Raw genomic sequence first — 21,774 nt, forward strand, 5'->3', positions numbered from 1 at the left:
TCAGTACTTTGTAAAGAAGTACTATTTCAAGAACAACAATTATATGGAAGTGATTTTTCAATACGTTCCAAATTAACCCACTTTATTTGGGTGTGCTTAGGAGGGTCTTCCAATCCCAAGATCGGACCATTACTATTGTATGATATGAGAATTGATAAATATCTGCCGTTGCAGGACTCGAGGCCAATTAATAGGAGCTTTACTCACAGAGCTACTAAACTTTTGTTTTAACACTGTTAATAAGAATGATAATAATAGAGGATTAGCAAACTCGAAGGTTCGATGCCGATATCACTAACCATTCTTTACATAAATCTTTCAAGTGACGCCCATCCGAACCCAAACCTACTAAATCGATTTTAACTCAATCCTCCATCTACGTTTCGGTCATTTTCCCATCGGTTCAGTTTTTATTAACATTTTAGTGATCCGTTAATTTCCAAGCCCCACAATCTTAAATACCCATCTTATACGCCGGAATGCTATAATCTGAATGTAGTTCCCTTAATTTAGCGTTGTGTAGTCTTCTAAATTCTCCAGTTAATTTATCCTTTTCGGTTCGAATATTTTATGCAATAATTTATTTTTCAAAACCTCAAGGCGCTGTTCTTCCCTTTGCCCTTTGTTTGTAAAAGTCCACGTTTCGAATCTATACAGAACAGTAGGAAGGATAATAGTTTTGTAAGTTCAAAATTTTAAGTTTTTGGATAGAAGAGACGAGTTAAGCAATTTCAAAACTGAAAAATAATAGGCATTTCGGAAAATGCGGGCCTTTACTTCTCGCCTTAACCTTGCTTTTATTTCGTTATCATTTTCCTTTTTTCAAGTTACCGTAGAACCTAAATACTTAAACCTATCTACCTGTTCAAATGTATTTCCTTCTAAATCCATATCACCGAAATTTATATCGTTTCTATTGCTAACCGTATATCTCGTTTAATCCGTAATTATTTCAGAGATTATTAACGAAGACTCCGAACACTATTAGAAGTAATAATTTCAAATATAACACAATGGTACAACCTGCGTGTTTTGTTCCCTTCCATTGTAATTATTCAACAATTACTCTTGAGAACAAAGGATAGCCTCCAAATACAGAAGAGGTGAAAAAATATAGGCTAATAAGCATTGCAGGTTATGCTTCATAAAACAAGTATTTTAGGAAAATAATACAATAAACTCTCTATCTTTCCTATGTCTTTGAAATTTCGTACTTTTTCAGTAACATCTGTCACTAGTTGTTGTAGAAAAATATTTTATTTTATTTTATATAACAAATTTTTTATTTTACTGTATATAACAAAATATATTGTATAAACTATAGATATTAATATTTTTTTCCAATTGTATTTTTTTGTTTGTCTAATTACTGTATGGAATATAGAAAATAAGGAAACAAATATATACTCCGTGCACCCTTGCACACGAAAAATAAAATAGCACCAATAAATAGCATATGTATCGTCATGGGTTTTTAATTGTTTCAAAATTCTTATTCCACTATCAAAAAATGTTATGAGCTTGGCTTCTATGACATATATACAGAAATGAGGAGCGCTTGATCAATAAAATTTAATAAATACATAAAATTCGTAGAAAATAAATGAGTAATTCGTAATTATTAATGTTATTACAATAAAGTACGAGCTAGAAAGTATGACAAAAAAGTAATAATAATAGAAATACTTGGATATTTTTGAAATTATGTACCTTCACAAAATAACTTACTCTACATTTTATAACTTGCTCGTCTAATAAGACGATCGAGAGATGAAAAATCATCCAAAATTTTTCAAAATAAGCTTTCTTTAATCTTAGAAAATATTTTAACCGAAAAATATAACAAAGAACCAGTCGAAAATTGTTTGTGGAATTCAATTTTATAAACCACAATTATCCATAGTTTTCGAGAACTTTCATTCAGTAACCAAAACCTTAGGTTCAATGAAATAGTAATTTATTGTAATGTTTCTCAAACAGTGGTACGCATACAGGTTTAGTGTGTATGCGGGGTTTTGACTGCGCATGGTAGCACAAGGTGCATCCAGTTTTAATAAAAAACTTCCTGAAATATGCATTACCTTTTATATTTTTTTTCAAAAGTCACTGCATAACAGTTATCTAAAAATTAAGTCGAAATAGAAGGAAGGTGCTTTTGGATGTGGACAATCAAAATTAACCTCCAAGAAATCAAATGATGATGACCTGTAATGCCATCAAAAACAATTTCAACCTTGCTATTAATTCTAATACAAGACATTTACAATATAACTTCTTATGGGAAACACTGATTTAAAGATACGCTGGTAATAACTTATAAAAACAATTCCATAAAAATATGTTGATTACTTATTTCATATTTAATTTCATTTTACAACTTAACAAAATGAATTTTCAATTTTATAATAAATCGCACAGCTTAGTATAGGTATAGGTTCATAACCATAATAAACCTAATTAAACCTCTGTCGATTCTTAAACAATAAAAATTTGATGTTATATTAACATACTTATGTTTACCAACAATCTTTGCAATGATATGTCTTTTATCAATTTTACATATCAATTATCGCAAGGTTGGAATATGAACTAAACTTATAGAGCTGTCCATAGGTAAAAGTTATAAAGGTATGAATTTTAATAACGAATGAAAAGTGGAGGACCATAAAAATAATTATCTTTCTTTTTATAGAAAAGTCCAATTAAATTCAGGTAAAATAATTTTTCATAGATTATTAATAATTAAATAACATTAGTAAGTTAAAAGAAATAATAAATTGGGATTACTTACAAATATTTTTTATTTTCGTAAACATCCGATAAACCTAATACATGTGGGTGGTCTATTAATTTCATAATTGCTATTTCTCGTTCCACCTGAAACATAGTGCAAAGCTACAATTAACAAAGTACAAATTAAGCAAACAACCTATTTTTGAAGTAATATCCACAAGTGATCACAATGACGAGTTGAAATGAAAAATGATATTTTTTTTCTGAGATATTTTCCATATGGTATATAATATATTTCTTAATACATAATTAATATAATGTATTTTATAGAACTATAATGAACTGAAGGACAATATTTACCTTCATTAACACCGACTCGCTAAGTTTTTCTCGGTTGATTATCTTAATTGCTACTTTTTTACTTGTTACACAGTGAACCCCAAGCTTCACCAGACCTGAAAGAAAAAAAAAAATTATTAAAGGCACGAGATAAAACGAAACCAATTAACAAGAAAAGAGAATTATCATATAATTTTTTAATAGTTTAAAAAGAAGCATTCATTATTTTTAAAGATATAACATCAAAGTGTGCAAGAAGTTCTTCCTTCGTCCAATTTATGTTAAAATATTAGAAGAAAAAAAATCTATTTGTTTTCAAAGTTTAGAAGGTAAATATTTAAATTAATTCTGCACTCTCTATTATTTTAGCACATTATAACAAGGAATATTTATGGTCTTTAGTTTAACATGTTTGTTTAATGGAAAAAATTATCTCGAATGGAGAAATATTTCCTTTTTTTTAGCATGTTAAAATAATATAACACTTAAAATGGTTGAGAGTCTGTTAATAGGTCAGCTAAATGGGAATAACTTCACGCAACTGACCAACTGAGCGCCACACTATTTGTTTGTAGTTCGTGTTTGTTTTGGATTGTTTTTGTTTTATACGTTTTTAAACTCTAATAAAGTAATAGATAAAAATAACAATAATGTTATAAAAAAAAAAAAAAAAAAAAAATTTTAAAAAAAAAAAAAAAAAAAAACTAAGTGGGAAAACAAAGGACAAGTGAGGTAGAGGTAAGATGATATGACAATGATGTTGGATATTTTATTGTACCGTAAAGATTACATGGTGACCAAAATAATTGCCAAGAAAATCAGCTAGAAGGTCCTTTGCATTTAACATGTAAGATGAACTTTAAATAAAGCTGCTCCCAATCCAGTACTTTTAACATTTAACCTGTTGAAAATTTTTACATTTAACTCATGATGAATATCATGAATCTCTGTAATACGACCATAGTCTGTAGCACTCACTATAAAATATGTAGTTTATTTACACGAAATTTTGGTTTGAGATAAAAATATATAATATATAAATAAATTACAATTTAATACATTTTTTTTCATATTATGATCGATTTTTTTTTTAAAGTATTTCCAGGCCTTGTGTAATTAAAAAGAAAAATCTGGCATTTTTGTGGATATTCAACTAGTGAAACCGATGCAGTATATCTTTTGAAATATTTTCTCATTTACGCTCACAAGGGGAACCTACGAACTTAGGATCATCAATTTCATTGAAACTTTTTTTGGTGATACTAAGTCGAAAAATATATGACAGGTGTCGTAGGAGCCAAGAATAATATTTTTCCTAATTTTAGAATTTTTTAGGTTATCATATGCTGCCTTTGCTCTACATGTATTTAATGGTTATTATACACCAATAGATTTGTTGAAAATAAGAACAAAAGATTCACAAATTAAATAATGTTACTTGATTATTCCTAGACAACATTATTTTGGTATACTTTACTAGAAGCGACTTTCCGGTTTTTATTTTTCGTAAATTTAAGCTCATTTAATACAATCAATAATCTTTTGTTCTTTTTATTAAAAAAAAAATCAATTGTTATACAATGTCCATTAAATACATAGGGCATAGCCAGCATACGATAACTTACAAAATTTCTAACATTAGGTTAATTTTTTTTTGGCTCCTGTGGGCATTGACAACGAATGCTTGTCAGAGGACACGTGTCAGACTTTTTATAAAGAGGCAATAAAAACTTATTATTTCAATAAACGTTTATAAAGGTTAAAGGCCATAATTTGATAAACTAAAACATTACCTTAATTCATATTTCGTTAATATCATTTTCATTGAACATTTGCCATGAGCTAAGTTTGAATATAATAATGGAGTTTCATGGAAAATATATTACATTTGCACACGTGAAACCAAAAGTAGCGGATAGAATATGTTTAAAATTATATCAAACCATATAAACACAAATATTTAAGTGCGAGCTGTTATCGCATTATAGGTATGTCAAGGAGTATAAAATTGACGATTGCATAAGAAAAAGGTAGTGAACGGATTATGGTAAAATGTAAGAAGCAGCAACTACCAATCCAACAGATACCAATCCGCATTTTCCCTAAAAACTACATAAAAATCGGATAAAAGATTTGAACGATAATGCTCGAATATTAATCCGACCGCAGACCGACAGACAGACATAGAACCAAACTAGTTTCTTGATGTCTAAAACATAAAATGAAAATCGGTATCACTACAACCCACGAAAGGTCAAAGATTCAATACTTTGTAAGAAGCACTGTTAGCTGAACAGCGACTGTGCAAAGAGGTGATATTTGGTCATGATCACGCTCAACCACCAGGTTTTCGACTCAGAGAATTAAATATTTTTAATTTCAAGCATGATAATGTTACTTTATTTAGGCTTCTTTCTGTCCAGATAGAAACATTTTTTTTAGGAGAGAGAAATAGAAAACCATAAGTAGTAAATAAATAAAAATGTTATAATGGAAAGAAAATGTATTTACCAATTATTTCTATTATTAATATATCAACATGCGCCATAATGGTTATTATTTCTACTAAATAAATAAAAACTTGTAAATAAGATTTTTTTTAAGCCCGCAATTAATTAATATGTAAATCCGAACAGTGTTACACAGAAAACATTTTAAGTCACTCTATATAAAATACTCCAATCCGGATTTACAAAGACAATAAAATGACAACACAATCCAGCTCCACCCGAAAGTGGAATAAAATGGAATTAATTACTGGGGAGCCATAGCGTGGGGTGGATAGAGTGACAGGATTTCAGACTTTTTCCGGACTATCATTTTATTATAAAAAAAACCCATGTCCAATTTTTTAATCTTCATTTTTATAAAATAACTAATGGTATGCCTCAACTTATGAATAGGCAATTACAATCCAATTGAAATTTAACTTTGATACAAAATTACGATAATATTGAAAAAAAAATTGCAGATAATTAATTGTATTTAATATGATAGAGATAAGATAGTAAACAAAAAAATAATATTTTAATGATTAAAATTTGAGAAAAAAAATGATATATGTGGAATACGTGCGGCCTCCGTGGGCTGCTTACTAGCCTCCGTAAAAAACAAATCAACGTAAAGAAATGTATCATTTCAGTGTATTTTATATAAGCGCAATCAAGTATTAGTAATGCCAGTTTCGTACACCTTCAGTTTCTTTTCTGACCTATGCTGACACATACAAACTCACCGTTTTACGAGACTTAATATGAACTCAGAGACGTGAAACTTATATTTTGGTTAAAATATTGCACCTTATTACCTATTTCATGTATAAATAAGTGAAAGTAAAATATATAAAATCATTTTAATAATTTTTATTAAAAAAAAAATCTAAAAATGGCTAAAAAAAACTACATTTCGAAAGTAGTCCGAAAACAAAAAAATAGCGTCTTTGGAATTGTCGCTAGTGTGTCAAAATAAACATGGAATGTTTGTGAGCAAGAAGGTCTGTGAATAATCAGCATAAACACTGCGGTTTGTAAAAGCCAATCAAGGCACGTGTAAATTAGGATGGTAAATTTGCAGACCAAGCGTCTACACTATAGACAATAATGTTAATGCATAAACGATTCCATTACAAACGTGTCATGGACAAACCACGAGCAAATTTGATGGGCACTGAACAATCCTCACTCCCTCTACCCACAACCTCCCCTAACCACAACAAACAGACTGATATTAAAAGGGGGCCCTACCTGGACATAGCTCCAGGCTCCAATTTCCAGGATACAGCAAGCCTCGCTTGTACACAAGGGTGTAACCATGGTTACCCTTTATGCAAATGTCTTATCAGGTGGAGCAGTAATTGACCAGAAGCTTAACTAGCTCGCATGTAACAATGTCAAAACCATTGTTGTCTAACTCATTGACAGAGACATTTGATTATTAGAAGTAGGTACAATTTTATTTTATTGTAATTATTAATTACAATTTTATTTGATTGTAATTATAATTATAATTTAATTTGATTGTAATTACTAATTACAATTTATTTCATTTTAATTTGTAATTACAATTTTATTTGATTGTAATTATAATTATAATTTAATTTGATTGTAATTACTAATTACAATTTATTTCATTTTAATTTGTAATTACAATTTTATTTGATTTTAATTAGTAATTAAAACTTTATTTGATTGTATATTATAGTTAGCATTCACAATAACTTTGTCTCAACTAGTAATTGTAATTGCAAACTATAGTTAAAATTAAAGTGGTTTATCAAGAAATTGAAATGATTGATTATAAGTATAGGAATTGGAATTTTATTTTTGCATTTCCAAACTATAATGTAATAGTTATTAGATTTTGTCCAACCCTGTTGCCAAAAAACATTACATTTTTAAGTATTTGTAACAACACAATTTGTGACAATTGTTAATTATTGATAAATACCAACAGTTAATGAGAGGAATTATATGCCGGAGTTGGTGGTGAAAACATTTATGCCAAAATCAGTATTAGACAAATATATTAATTAACTTACTTTACCAAATGGAATATCTTTCATATAATCAATCACTTCAATTTCTTGATGAACCACTGTAATTTAAACTGTGGTTTCACTATTATAATTACTAGTTGAGACAAAGTTATTGTGAATGCTAATTATCATATATATAGATATATGATCAACGGTTAAAAACTGAAATGAAATCCTGCTAATGAATTTGTAAGATACCTCGGAGTTAATCTGGATCACTTAATTTGGAATCACCATGTCAATATTAAACTAATCCAAACCAACGAAAGCTTAGCAATGCTATACCCTAACTATAGAAAATCTAGACTAATATTAGGTACAATAATTCTCATCTATGAAACTAGGCCATTACCAATGGACGGTTTTCAAGTCTGAGGGGCAGCATCCTGTATTAAAAAAAAATACAATCATTCAAAAACAAGCCGCTGAGAATTGTAGTAGGTGACCTTTGGTTTATAAGAAATAGAGAATTGCATGAAATAGCTATTAGAATCAAAAGACGAATCTATCAAAATATGTTTTAATAAATGTCATTATCAGTTACCAGCAGTTAAAGGTGCAACGGCTTAAAACTTGGATATCCAGTTGTTAAATATTCATCGCTAAGACTGTTGCCCAGACTAGTGCTAGGCATTCTTCTATAAACTCTATATTTATGTATTTATATTATTATTTATTTTTGCATTATACAAGTCGGTTATTTTTTTTTTAATTCTATAAGTAATAGATTTTTTAGTGTCTTTTTTTTCTTTAATTACATAATTATTCTTGTTATTTCCTACACACAGTATTTTAACGTTTTTTTACAATTTTTTCGTTTGTATTTAAAATAATTCAATAATTTTAACATTGTAAATAGTAAGGAGTATCTTTTGCATGTGACTAAAACTCGCCCATTATCAACTGTTGAAAACAAATCAAGTTGTTATAATAATTATTTAATTTATTCAGTCTATCAGGCTGATCTGGTTATAAAGGGAGAAAAGAGGAGGGTTTATTCAGTGATAATGCCCAAATTAATCGGGTTGCTAAAACACTCAGCATATTTATCAATATATAAAAACTAATATATATTAGCGAAGAAACAAATTTTTTCTTCCATTCTTTATTTTTTCAAACAATATTTAACTAAAACCTAAAAACAATATTTTTCAAATTTTATTTTATTTTTCTTCTTTCTTCTCACACAAAGTGACATTAAATTTTTCCTATTCATTCTTCCCCTCTTTTTGTTATCAATCCTATCAACGCTCTTCTACCTATTTCACTCTTTTATACCTCCCATCTCCAATGATCCGTAACACACGTTCAATCCATTACACGAATTCAAAGCAAATAAGTCAAAATTATCAACAATTAGAAATAAAAAGTGAATCAAAAATAAAATAGCCACGACTGTAGAACAATTACAAGACAAATGACTAAGTTAAAAACGTTATAAATAAATTAAAAAAAGCATAGACATAATTTTAAAAAACAGAAACATAAATAGGTTAAAACAACAACGGATGAATATTAGATATCTTCAAATCTAGTCCCTATGTAGTTTATGGTATTAAACAAAAAAAAAAAAATTAGCGTGTGAATTTGTAAAACTTTGTTCATTATTGTTGTATGTCTTCATTGATCTCAGTTACCGTATTATTCAAATTTTGCATTAAAACAAAAATAACATCGTAAAAGGATTAAATATATAACCGAATAGGGTAAGGAATGACCTAGTGAAAAAAAAATGTTTGATAGACATAAATCATTAACTATTTAGGACCTGTAAAAAGAAGTCACACTCTAGATGAGCCTTGATTTTTATTTATTAGTTTTATGAAAACTAATCACACCTTTAAAGACATTATTGTATATAGTTTGGACAATTTAAGGATGCGAGTTTTATTATTTAAAAGAAAAGACATGTTTATATGAAGTTAGCACATTATTCACCATTTATAAAAGCTCAGTGTTCTTTTAATATGACACGATCTACTTGAAGTACGTTTTGAGATTCATTAATCAAAATTTGTTGACAATAAAGATTTTTTTTTAACAGGTAAACATTTTTTTTTTTTAATGTCAGATACCTCCAAACGTATTATGAATAAATAATATTAATTTTTATCATATATTTAAGTAACCAATATTAACATTTGAATATAAATAAAATCAATACTAATAAAATTGACGGATACCTGAGGTTAATCAAAATTTGTTGACAATAAAGATTTTTTTTTAACAGGTAAACATTTTTCTTTTAAAATGTCAGATACCTCCAAACGTATTATGAATAAATAATATTAATTTTTATAATATATTTAAGTAACCAATATTAAAATTTGAATATAAATAAAATCAATACTAATAAAATAGACGGATACCTGAGGTTTGCTCTTCACCCCTCGAGCCCTAAGCTCCGCTGCCAATATCATACACCCCCTGACCAAATGAGCCTCCTCAAATATTGTTATATTTGATTTTGCAATCAACATGATATAGTAGGCTGTTTTAGAGTGACAAAAAATTCCTACATTTTTGATAGTTACATAAATTTATATTTTTAAAAATTTTTCTCATTATTGAGATATGATTATTTATTACAGTCATGGGCGCCAAATAATATTGAGTGAAAACTAATAGTTAATACAACGTTGTCTACAGCCAAAATATTTCGAAAAATAATGTTGATGAATTAGGTATTTTCTTCTTAATCTTTTACAAACACTTCGGGGATCTTCCCCTATCTTAAAAGACTGAATAAGATCTGAAAGGCAATTTGAAATAATTTTATCATATGATAAAATAAACACCTTTGATTTTTTATAATTGTATATTGTTTAATTATATGATGAGCCAGTGTTGTTTCCATCGTATTGTCTGTAGTTTTAAAATTATTTTCGTATTGTTTTAACCTGATTTAAAAGCAGTTCAGTACAATAGTTAAACTCTTGGTTTATAAACTCGGTTGAACAATTTAGAATCGGATGGGAATCGGCTCAGAAGACAAGGTGAAATATGTGGTTCAAGAGCATAGTTTATTCATATGAACAAAGAAGATAGAGACTCTATGAAATATTATGTACAACTACTATCTACAGATTGCTATATATAACTTGTCACCTTTAACAATTCTATTGAACTACTCTCTAGAATATCTTAATTCTTAACTATTCTCTAAAATTAGGAGATATTTATGAGCTATATCAAGGTAGGGATAGGCTGGAACTAAAGAAGGGAACTGTCGATAGATTGGTGTGTCTATGGAGAGAGATTTCTAGAGACGTGTGGGTAGAGCCAAAGCTATGAGAGCTCCCTATGTTGCATTTAAAGGGCTTGTTAAATATCTTAGATCTTTTAATAAATTAATTAAATATTGAGGTAATGAACGAACAGCAATTATATGTAACTCTGACACGAGAGTAGACCCTCAGGGACAAGATGTTCCCATGATTCTTTTTGGACCACATGTTGAATGAGTTATTTCACCAATAAAACTAGGTATTGTTCAATAGATACTATAGATAGAACTTTTTTTTTTTTTTGGAATTGATAGATTTATTTATTGATAGATATTACAATCTGCCACACAGTTGTGGGCAATAGGTAATAGTGATGAATGATCTCATACATATTAAAATAAAAAAAAAAGAAAAGAAAAAAATAAGAAAAAAAAAATTAAAATAAAAAACTCTTAAAATATATACAAACAAAAGAATGGACAAGATGAACATAATCAAACTATCTGTATGAAAAATAAATAAATAACATAATGATAAAATAATATATACAATATTAACACAATCGACCTGAGGATCCCTGAACCCACTCTCTCCCCCACGCGCATCCCTCTCGCCGCATCACTGGTATAGATAGAACTATACGATAATCAAGAACACAGCAGGGTACAGGAACGACATACATATGCAAAAACTGTAACTGTGTCTTTAAAAATGCATCGACTAAAGCGACGGTTGTGTAAATAAACAGATAAATGTTTAAAATTAAAAAAGGATTTTAGATGTAATTTTATAATAAAAAAGTAGGAGACTTTACTTTTCAAATTAGTCGTGTAATACACAATTGCATAATCTTATCAAAGAAAAAAATATTAATAACAGTATCTGCTATCTCATAGAGATCTGCTCCTTTCGTTTTAGTTCCATTGAAAAAAGTAAAAATAATGGACTAAGGTAAACATTAGGTACGAAGCGAAGGCAGTGACCTTTTTGTCCGCAATTCAAAGGCGTTATAAATAAATCTGCTAACCTCCGTGCCCTTTATTACCGACCCCGCTATCTTTACCCTTACCGTCGCCCTATTTCATTTCCCTAAAAGGGTCTGAGCCAAGGGCCGGTCTCTTTCATAAGTCTCGCAGGTTCAGGTTATATTTATTAAAACTAGGGCAGAACTTTCTCCGGCCTTCACAGTAAAACTTCAATCCAATAGCTTACTTAACTATATGAGACTTTATCTGTTTTTTTTTTTCATTTAAACTCCATTGAAGCTCTATTTCTATCCCTTTGATACTATAATAATACATTTTACCAGTATGTTGTATATTTCTTTTTATTGTGATTTAGTAATAAAATTAAATAATAAGTAGTAATAAAATAATCTTACAGGCTACACCATCTGCTCACTTCACCACAGCTTTCACTACGCCTGAGGCTACAAATTTACAAGGCGGTAATTAAACTGACTCTTCTCCATGGTGCATTTTTAATGAGACACCTTTACATGAAAACGCTGACCATACTACAGGGTTTGCAGGGATCCGTTCTTCGACGAATCGTCAGGGGAACTACGCTTCAGAGATATAAGAATATTGTCATACGTGAAGAGCTCCAATTCCCCACAGTGCTGGAGTTCATAAGTCGCAGGCTCATCAAATTTTTTGGTGGATTGAAGGCTTGTTCTAACCCTCTGTTTCGAGATATCGCCCCTCCACCGAGACCTGGTGGCGGAGCACTGCCCCTTAGTCGATGTCCTCGACGAGGGAAGGGCTTTGGACGCTGCAGTCTAAAGCCGTCTTACTTCATACCTAACCAGCGGAACAGTCCCTTCACGTAGCCTTTGGCTATAGCTAAACGATACCACCTTAGCTGGACTAATACCAACACCTTATAATGCCACAAGGCAATCGGAGGCAGAAGACTAAGTAAAAGCATATATAATACATTTCATATATTATGATGTACTAATATAATTTATTGAAGGATACAAAAAAAAATTAGAAATAAAATTAAGTAAAGAGTGAGTAATGCAATTAAGTAAACAACTTTTACGTTGAACTTGATTTTTTCTACGTTCCTATATCGTGGTTATTCGGGTACTTTATAGCTTCTTCCCTTTGTCCATATATGTGCCATCTCAATAGAAAATCTATGATTAAGCTTTAGTAATAAACAAAATGGACGTAAGCATTGGGGGAGGGAGATATAAATATATTATAAATGAAAGGTTAAAAAATAAGAATTATATGAAAGAGAGCACGATAGGAGGAGGAAGAGAGGATATATGTAGATTATTTAAAGAAAAAAAATAAATAAAGAAGGGACTAGAAGTAAATAAATAAATCTTTGGCTTTTTTTGGGTCACAATTATCTCTGGAATGAGAGAACAAATTAGGTTACTTAGCGTTTTTGTTTTGTAGGGATTCAACCTAGGATTCAACCATAACCCTGGAAGGTCCACCATGCCGATTTGGTGATAATGAAATAAAGGATAAAACGGCGTCGAAGATATTTTCTTAATAAAGTACAAAGAAATGTTATTTTAGTAAGAAAATAAATTTTATTTTCACGTAAGTGAAAAATTGTGGTAAATTATATAAAGGATCATTTAAGTAATAATTAAATTTACAGCAAAAAAAAATGTAAAAAAAAGAACTAAATCTAGTAAAATGACCAGTATTAATATATAATTAATATAGTCTATTTCTTTGTTAATGGTGACTCACTGACCTCAGGGTATTTTTGAGAACTTGTTACTCAATTTTTATAGGTTTATCCTGACGTATAAAACTATATCGTCAGTCCTGAAAGTATTTGTAAACAACTATCTACAATGTCACTCTCTTGTATATGGGGATCCCTTGAAGGGGAATTGTGTAGAGTTATAAAGATTGGATTAGAAAATGGACGAGTATCTAAAAATTTGCCTAGAAGATAAAATTAAAAAATAAGAAGTAGTTGAAGTTTTTTTCTAGAAAAAAAAAATACACAAAGAAATTCGATATTGGACTTCAGAACCACAGGTAAGGAAAATCGTGTGAGTAGATATTTAGCGTCTTAATAAAGAAGTAGGTTATTACACTGATTTTATTAGTTTAACTTTAGGTTATTAAAGAAGAAGATATTATAATCAAAATTACTTTATCATAAGATTAATTCATTAGGAGAATCTGAACTTTATGGGATCAATAGCTCTAAGAAAGAAGAGTTATTGTTTTCTGTTTAAATTATATTTAATTAAGTTTATACAGCTATTATTTGCTGTAATCTGAGCAATGAACTGAAAGGAAATAGGATAAATTCCTACACATTAATAAAATAAATATTCAACGCAAACTAAACACCCCCTATTCTCATTCAAAGGGAAATTGAAAGCGATAAGAGGGGGGTTAACCAAGCCATGGAGCTCAGGTTCACATTCAGGTTAAAGTAAACTTGGCTACTACTCCTGTTTTGCAATGCAAAAAGTGATAGTGAGGACCACCTTTTTTGGCTTCAGTTTTCCTGACAGATTATCCTATCTATTGTACTACTACCTCCAAGGTTTTTATAGTAAAGCTTAGCTCTTTCAAAATGTTTTTCAACTGTATAGCGAATTTAACAGTAGCCAAATACAGACTCATCGGACAAAAACTAAAGTCACTAATAATAAAATTGTCAAAGCAATCAAACATGCCTCTCATTAGCTGGCACTAATCCAGCCAATATTACCAATAATGGTAATAATCTAAATTAAGATACCCTTAACTAAAAAATTAAATATATTCTAATGTTAACAGTTAAACATTTTACTATCATTTTACGAGTTCCTACTTGACATCCCGAGCTCTATAATAATATTTATATAGTAATCAGTAAGTCATAATATCAAATATTTGTCACTGCAATTAGCTATACTTCTTTCGTTATGAAATCTAGGGATTAAAAGACAGAATCGATCACGTCAAGTTAACATAAAAAAAAAAAATGTTGTTAGTCAATTTGTTTATTTTATTTTTATTTATTTATTTAGAAAAGTACATCCGATATGGTCCAACATAAATTAAATTTATTAGTTACACTTTAAATTATTAGGGCACTGTGGATGTTGCTAGGATTTGGCAACAGTACAATATGAATTAATTTCTAGCGATGAAACTAATAATTAAAATAACAAAATACAAATAAATAAAAAAATAGTAAAATGTGAATAAAGTAAAATAAAAATAATTGAAAGAACTTATGAAGTGATTTACAATTACTTAATTAATAATTATTAGCTAATGAAGTACGCAGTAAACTAGATTAAAAATAAGAATACAATATAAAATATAAAAATTTCCATTTCCATTATTATAATAGTTAATTTAAGTTATATGATGTCAATTTATGATTATAATCTACAGCATTACAAGAAATCTAAAAGCGTCCTATATCGAAGTTCGTTTTTTTTATTCCAACGAACAAGCCAGTGTGTGGAAGAGAGAGAGAGAGAGAGAAATACTTTATTTATTCATCTATGCTGCCTAAATACATTAGGTTGGCATCTCACACAGCATACTTATCAATCCGTAATCGGACATATATACATTACACATACATGGTATAATCATAAAAAATAGATATACAATAATAGGATATAATAAACAATTTTTTTTCACCCCTACAGTTTCCTTTTACAATCCATTTCGGTCTGTACAACCAATACAAATGTTTCACTCATTCCTATTTTTCTTTCTCATTTCTGCTTAATTATTCAATTCACCCGATCAACAAATTCGCACTCCGGAATTCACCCTCCTAGATCCTCTTCAGTGACCCGCTAAAAAAATTCAATATTAGACGGTAATGTGAGATCAGACCATCATTCATAGTCACAGCAGTAGATCAGTCTACCAAGAACAAACAACTAGATACATTTTACGAGAACAAGAATAACACATAGATTAAAAGGAAAATATAATAAAAAAAAACCGGTTACAGGAAACACTTGAATGGATAAATAGTCTAAAAATAATAGAAATAATGAAATAAATAATATAAATAAATAATAGAAAAATTAAGAAGAGACATGCATAAATGTATAAATTGGTTGCTTTGACCAATGTCCGTTCTGGATAATACTCCAGTGACATCGTACTGCATGCCTTCACTAGCTGGAGGTACATCGGACAGTAACTAAGGTCGTTATAAATATGTGGGCTCTTAACAGAGGATAATTCTTGCCTTTAACGAGATGAAGGTAGACCAGAGACCCAGATCTGATTGACGTCCTCACGTTAGATTTTGATGCACCATCTATACAAATTGTCTGATATTACGCACTTAGCAGTAGTTAAAAATTTTTAATGAATTCTCGTTATGAGAGTTAGTTTTTTGGAATTAATTATTTATCACAATATAGTAATATAACAATATATAGTTTTTATATATTATTTTTTATAATAAGTAAAACTATTATCTTTCCTACTATTCTTCATGGATGGGAAACGTGGCTAGTACAATAAAGGTGGAACAACCTCTTTAGGTTTTTTAAAATAAAGTATTGCGTATAATATTCGGACCGAAGAAGGATGAGTTAACTGGAACATGAATTAAGAAGGCCACACAACGCCGAATTGCGAGAACTGCGCTCTGTGAGTATAATTCATGTTATTACTTATTATAAATTATAAGATATATAAGGTCGTAGGGCTTAGTAAGGAACGGATCCCAAAAAATGTATAAAATACTGATCCGATGGGAAATGTGTAAGGGAAGACTAAACCGATAGTAGGGGAATTGCGTTAAGACTGATCTTGTGGATTTGGGCCTCACAGGACAGATGTACGTAGAAATAAAGTTCACTAATCTCTTACTAATATTACTATTTTTAATTTTACTTACCGATATATGAAATATATAGTAAGGGCAAGTATTTTGATAGTGAACATTTTCGAAATCTATATGATTAGGGTTGCGATAAGTGAAAAACACAAAAAAGTAAAAATTTACTTATTTTATAACAAAACTAAAGAAGTAAATATAAAGTTATATAATTAAGATATAAAGTTATTTAATTTTGTTATTCCACTCCCAGATTTAATTAGTTAATCAGATGCACTTAATCAAATATAAGTTTTTCTTCATATTTTTATATTACTTCAATTCTTAAATAATTTCCAATTTTGTAATTGTAGTTATTTAGTTGATTCTTATATCTATATTATTTTAATTTGAATATTAAATTCCCTTCGTTTATATACAGTTTCAATATTCTTATAATGTTACACTCTTTTCTTCAATACTACTTTGTACCTCATTATTTGTTATCTCCTCCCCCCTTTGTTATTCCATTTAATCATTATGGTTGTTATTTTCGAATTCTAGCTTTCGACGGAAAATATACATCTTGAGGTTCCCTGGGTTCTTTAAGTCGTATGAAACTGATACTACATATTTAAGGCGTGTACACGCCGGGGATGTGGCAGCAACTACGTCAATAAAATCAACTAACTGGAAGTGCCACTTTATAGAATCTATTTTTCACATTTTTTTATTTTTTCGGAAACGATTTTGATAAAACGCGGCAGTTCAATGTAAAATGTAATTGATCTTTAGTATTATCTAGGCCTTATCCTCATTGACATAATCTGATAGGGCTTAAATGTGTATTTATCAAATAATGTTCCTCTAAATTACCTTGAATTTAGTTTATTTGAAATAAATAGCCAATTATCATCGTTAGTAGTAATAAAAAATTCATAAATACACATTATTAATGAATTTAATGAATAACTGAAGGAAAATGAATGAAGAATAGAAAAATACATACAGAATTCGAAATGAGATCACCCGATCCTCTCCTGATTGTACGCTTATATTTATGAATGTATATATATAGCCACGAAAAAAGTTATTATTTGTAATTATGTTCTCAAGAACGTCGAATGTAGCTTAGCCAGTTAAAATTTGAGCTCCAACCACCACTAGTCCACATAAGACTATATAACAGTCATATCACTATATCAATTTAGTATTATGTAATGAAGTTGGTATAAACCGCCCAGATATCATGTTGTCTATTTACAAAGGTTTATTGACTTCGCAATCTTAAAACCAATAAATCAGGAGGTTCTAGTCACGCGACCGGTTGGGAAACTTTATTTCAGTTAGTAGGGCGAGTTTATATTTATGATATTTTTCTTGGTAACAAAGTTTATTTGGTTACTTAGCAGGGACGCCTATAATTAATAAGAAAAAATCTGCATATCACCCAAGTTTACGATGAAAATCACTCGGTCGATTCAAAACAGATATTTTTATCATTTTATCAGTCATTCGCTGTGAAAATAATTTTCCTACTAATTGCCCAAATGAACGTTTCAATCGATAAAAATAAATTAACACTGTTGACTGAAATTGACATTGTGCTCTTAACGATTTTTTTTTTTTTCTGACCTAGAAAAATAAACATAAACAAATTAAATATATACAATAAAAATGGATGTATATATGGAGGCAAATATTGATCTTGGTTTGCCAGAGTGGTATTTGTTCACGAAATGCAATCCGTAGCAGTCAATATTTTCCGGGTAGCAGTCAAAAAAGTTATGAAAGATACAAAAAATAGAAAAGATCTTAACGATTTATTCAATGCTAAATTGTTATAGAATCAATATTGAAAATACTAATAATGAGAGTTGAACATTCTCACACGGACAGGGCTGTATATAAATTATGTTAAATTAAAAAAACATATGATTTAATAATTATGGTGAATAATTATGTTTTTCTTAAAATTATTGCCTTCGCAACGGTATACGTAATACGTCTATATTATTGCTGTTATGTCTGAAAGTTTAATTTCAATCTTGGAAAAATATTTTTTCTCTTATATCCTGAAATTAATAATCTAATCCTATAATAGTAATAAAAATTAAGATGGATTATTATTTCAAAGAAACAAGATTATAGATAATTAATGGGAAATCGTTTTGAAAATTTGACATTGAAGACCAATAAAACTATTTTGAAGCCTAGCTTACCTTAAAGAGCATTAAATTTTACATTGATGTATTGAGGTTAATCGAATATGTTGAAGTTGTTATTGTTGAGGAAATAAAAAAAAAATCCATTATATAAATTAAATAGGTAAGACTTACAAACGGTACATGCCCCAAATCAGTTTTTTGAGATATTTACAGTTTTGTTAATTATCCGATATTATGCTTTCAAGTCTCATCAACATTACCAGCTATTATTTTGCGTTTAAAAGAACCTAGAAGAAATGATTTTTATATTGTATTATTCAAATACAGGAATGACGGACAGTACGGATTTATTGGTTTTCGTGGCACGGGTCAGCAATCTTAAAATCAGCTGGCTAGATAGTAGTTTGCCTGATTTTGTTACCAGACCCTGTTTGTGTTAATTGTGTGGTGTCTGAACATTCCATTTTGTGATTAATAATACTGCCCACTGCGTTTATAAATAATACTGTGGTGATAAGTTTGATTAAGGCTTGAATACTGAATGCATTAGAGAGCCGGTACCGACGTGGGCACTCCAACTTTTGAGCAGTTTGAGAGTTGCAGCGGTGTTCGTAACTACGAATGAGTGACCTAAACATCTTTACAACAAAATATCTTCCCTTCACCTTTCGGAATGGGTCATCTTTTCTTCAGGAACTTCATCCAGTATTTTATTTTATATATGTTTATTAATTTTGTAAACTCGTCTCTCTCTTTTCACAATTCGTTATGCTAGTTGTTGTTGTTGTCTGGGTGTTAAGAGCGTAAACCCTGAGGTCATCAACGCCCATGTTTCGTGCTTTATATTCTATTTCTATAATTCTATTTCACTTTAAATAATTTCCAAAACAAATTTAAATAATTACTTCTGTTGGTATTTTTTATTACGTATAGCAGATTTTCTGGTTTAAATCTTATTTAAAAGGCCATTACTTTTTAAGAAAACTAAGACCATTTCCACGTTCTTCTGGTCATCATTCAAAGCATCCGATACACTCGGTACTACTCTCAATCTACTCAAGTTCGCGGAATAAAAATGACATTTCTCAAATTTGTGACTGATCGTAAGTACACTGTTGCAGTATTGACATTTTGGCTGTGGCTGCTTACTGATCAGATATCTATGAGTTAAACTCGTATGACCTATTCTCAATCTGGCAATAGCTACCTCCTCCCTGCGATTGGAACGGTATGATGTGTCCATGGTTTAGTGGTTTTTTTGATGGTTTTTAATTTGCTTGGCGGGCTTTCATCCCACATGGCTTGCCAACTAGATAATATCTCATTTTTCATTGGAAGACTTATTTCTTGTGGTGTCAGAATGGCCGTGCCCTGACCTGGAAGAGCAAGTGCTTGTTTAGCTGCAATGTCCGCCAGTTCTTTTCCAGTGATCCCCACGTGACCCGGCACCCATATAAAGAAAACAGTTTTTCCCAAGTTTTCGAGCATGTTGGTATAATTGTGAATTTTTATGATCACCGGGTGTTTCGGGTAAACGATCTTCATGGCTTTTAGTGAACTTAAAGAGTCGGTAATGATAACTATGTTAGTATTCGTAACTGTCATGAAGAAGTGGAGTGCTGAGGCTATTGCATGTAATTCAGTTGTATATACACTGCATAATTTATGCAGTTTTATTTTATGCTTACGTTATGCTAGTTTTAATTTGGTCTAAAATGTCTTTTATTTTGGCTTATATTATTTTAACTCTTTTGTTTTACTAATTGTTTATGTTTTCTATTGCTGACCACGCCAAATAAAAGTTTATATTCGAGTCAGATTATTTTTGGTTATTGTTTAAAGGTTTCTTCAAAAAGACTACGCCAATTTGCGGTGGCTTTAACACCGTTAAAAACTAGAAATCCTTATTTTTCACGGTCACAATACTTCCCTTACAATATAATCCTTGTTAATTTGATTTTCTAGTAAAAAAATAATTAAACAATTATAATTTAATGCAAAATTAAATTTTATAAAATTTAAAAACTGAAGATTTATGAGTAATATTGAATTATGCAGGAGAGGACTTTGTATGGTTAGGTTGAAGGATGCCTTATACCCCACTTATGAACCGCCGGCAATAAATCAAGCTGTTTACAGGGTCAACTCAAGTGGCTGCTCAAGTGATAGATCAGCTACTGTCAGGGGCCAATCACTGAGCTAACGCCGATACTAACCCATGCATCTTGGTCACATTTACTCTGTAAGAATAAAAATGATCAAAACGGAGCACGGCTTAGAATTTATGCATAGAAAGGGGATTTAATTATTTTCAATAATAAACTTCTTAAATATAGGTATATACCTATAGAATCCAATATACTCACCCTTGCTCTAAACTGGAGATTTCGGAAGACCCGGAACATTACTAAAAATGAAAATAATCATTGATCGAGCAGTTGGAAATGGAACACACTATTTTTCCTGTTATAATTAATAGATAATTATTATTTAAAAAAAAAAAATAGATCTGTACATACTACTACAGGGATGCAGTACTTTGTACGGAAATACTGTTTATTTAAATTTTAATAATCTTAATGCATTTTTTTGTTTATTCTGGGACTGGAACATTTAGTACAATACGACAAAATAGTAGATGTACTTTGTAGCCTTGAAGTATCTGATTAAAGAAGAAAAGAATTAATACATAATAGACAAACTAAAAATACAAAACAATAAATCATAACAAAATAATTTTGAGGTTTACATAAAGAAACGAATAAACTTCTTACATTACTAACTAAAACTGTAAGAATAAATACCAGCTGAAATAAGACTGCACTTTTTAAAAGTTTGCTTGTGAAATTCAATGAAACTGGGTGGGTGGAAGGTGATGGAATAACTGAAGTTTGAAGGTGAGACGAGTACTGCAGGACGGATGAAAGCAGTAATAGAATTGAATAGAGTGTCTCTAGGAATCTGTAAAAATTCACATTTCAGTGGGCCGTTGTAT

At 29.8% G+C, this 21,774-nt stretch overlaps 1 protein-coding gene across 2 annotated transcripts in view; it reads right to left on the reverse strand.

The window, feature by feature from the left end:
• sff (sugar-free frosting) overlaps positions 1-21,774 on the reverse strand; it is a 354,072-nt gene that overhangs the window by 62,251 nt on the left and 270,047 nt on the right. For both annotated transcript variants that reach the window (XR_010843740.1, XM_067048531.1), the window contains exons 2-3: positions 3,094-3,188; positions 2,792-2,877 (exon numbers count right to left, since the gene is read on the reverse strand). Coding sequence is in view for 1 of the 2 variants with exons in the window: in XM_067048531.1 (XP_066904632.1) it covers positions 2,792-2,877; positions 3,094-3,188 (181 nt within the window). In the remaining variant the exon portion in view is untranslated. The remainder of the gene's footprint in view (positions 1-2,791; positions 2,878-3,093; positions 3,189-21,774) is intronic.

The sequence above is a fragment of the Halyomorpha halys genome, unplaced genomic scaffold, assembly GCF_000696795.3.
Source record: "Halyomorpha halys isolate HHAL.00 unplaced genomic scaffold, Hhal_1.1 Scaffold7.1, whole genome shotgun sequence".
NCBI classification, from domain to species: Eukaryota; Metazoa; Arthropoda; class Insecta; order Hemiptera; family Pentatomidae; genus Halyomorpha; species Halyomorpha halys.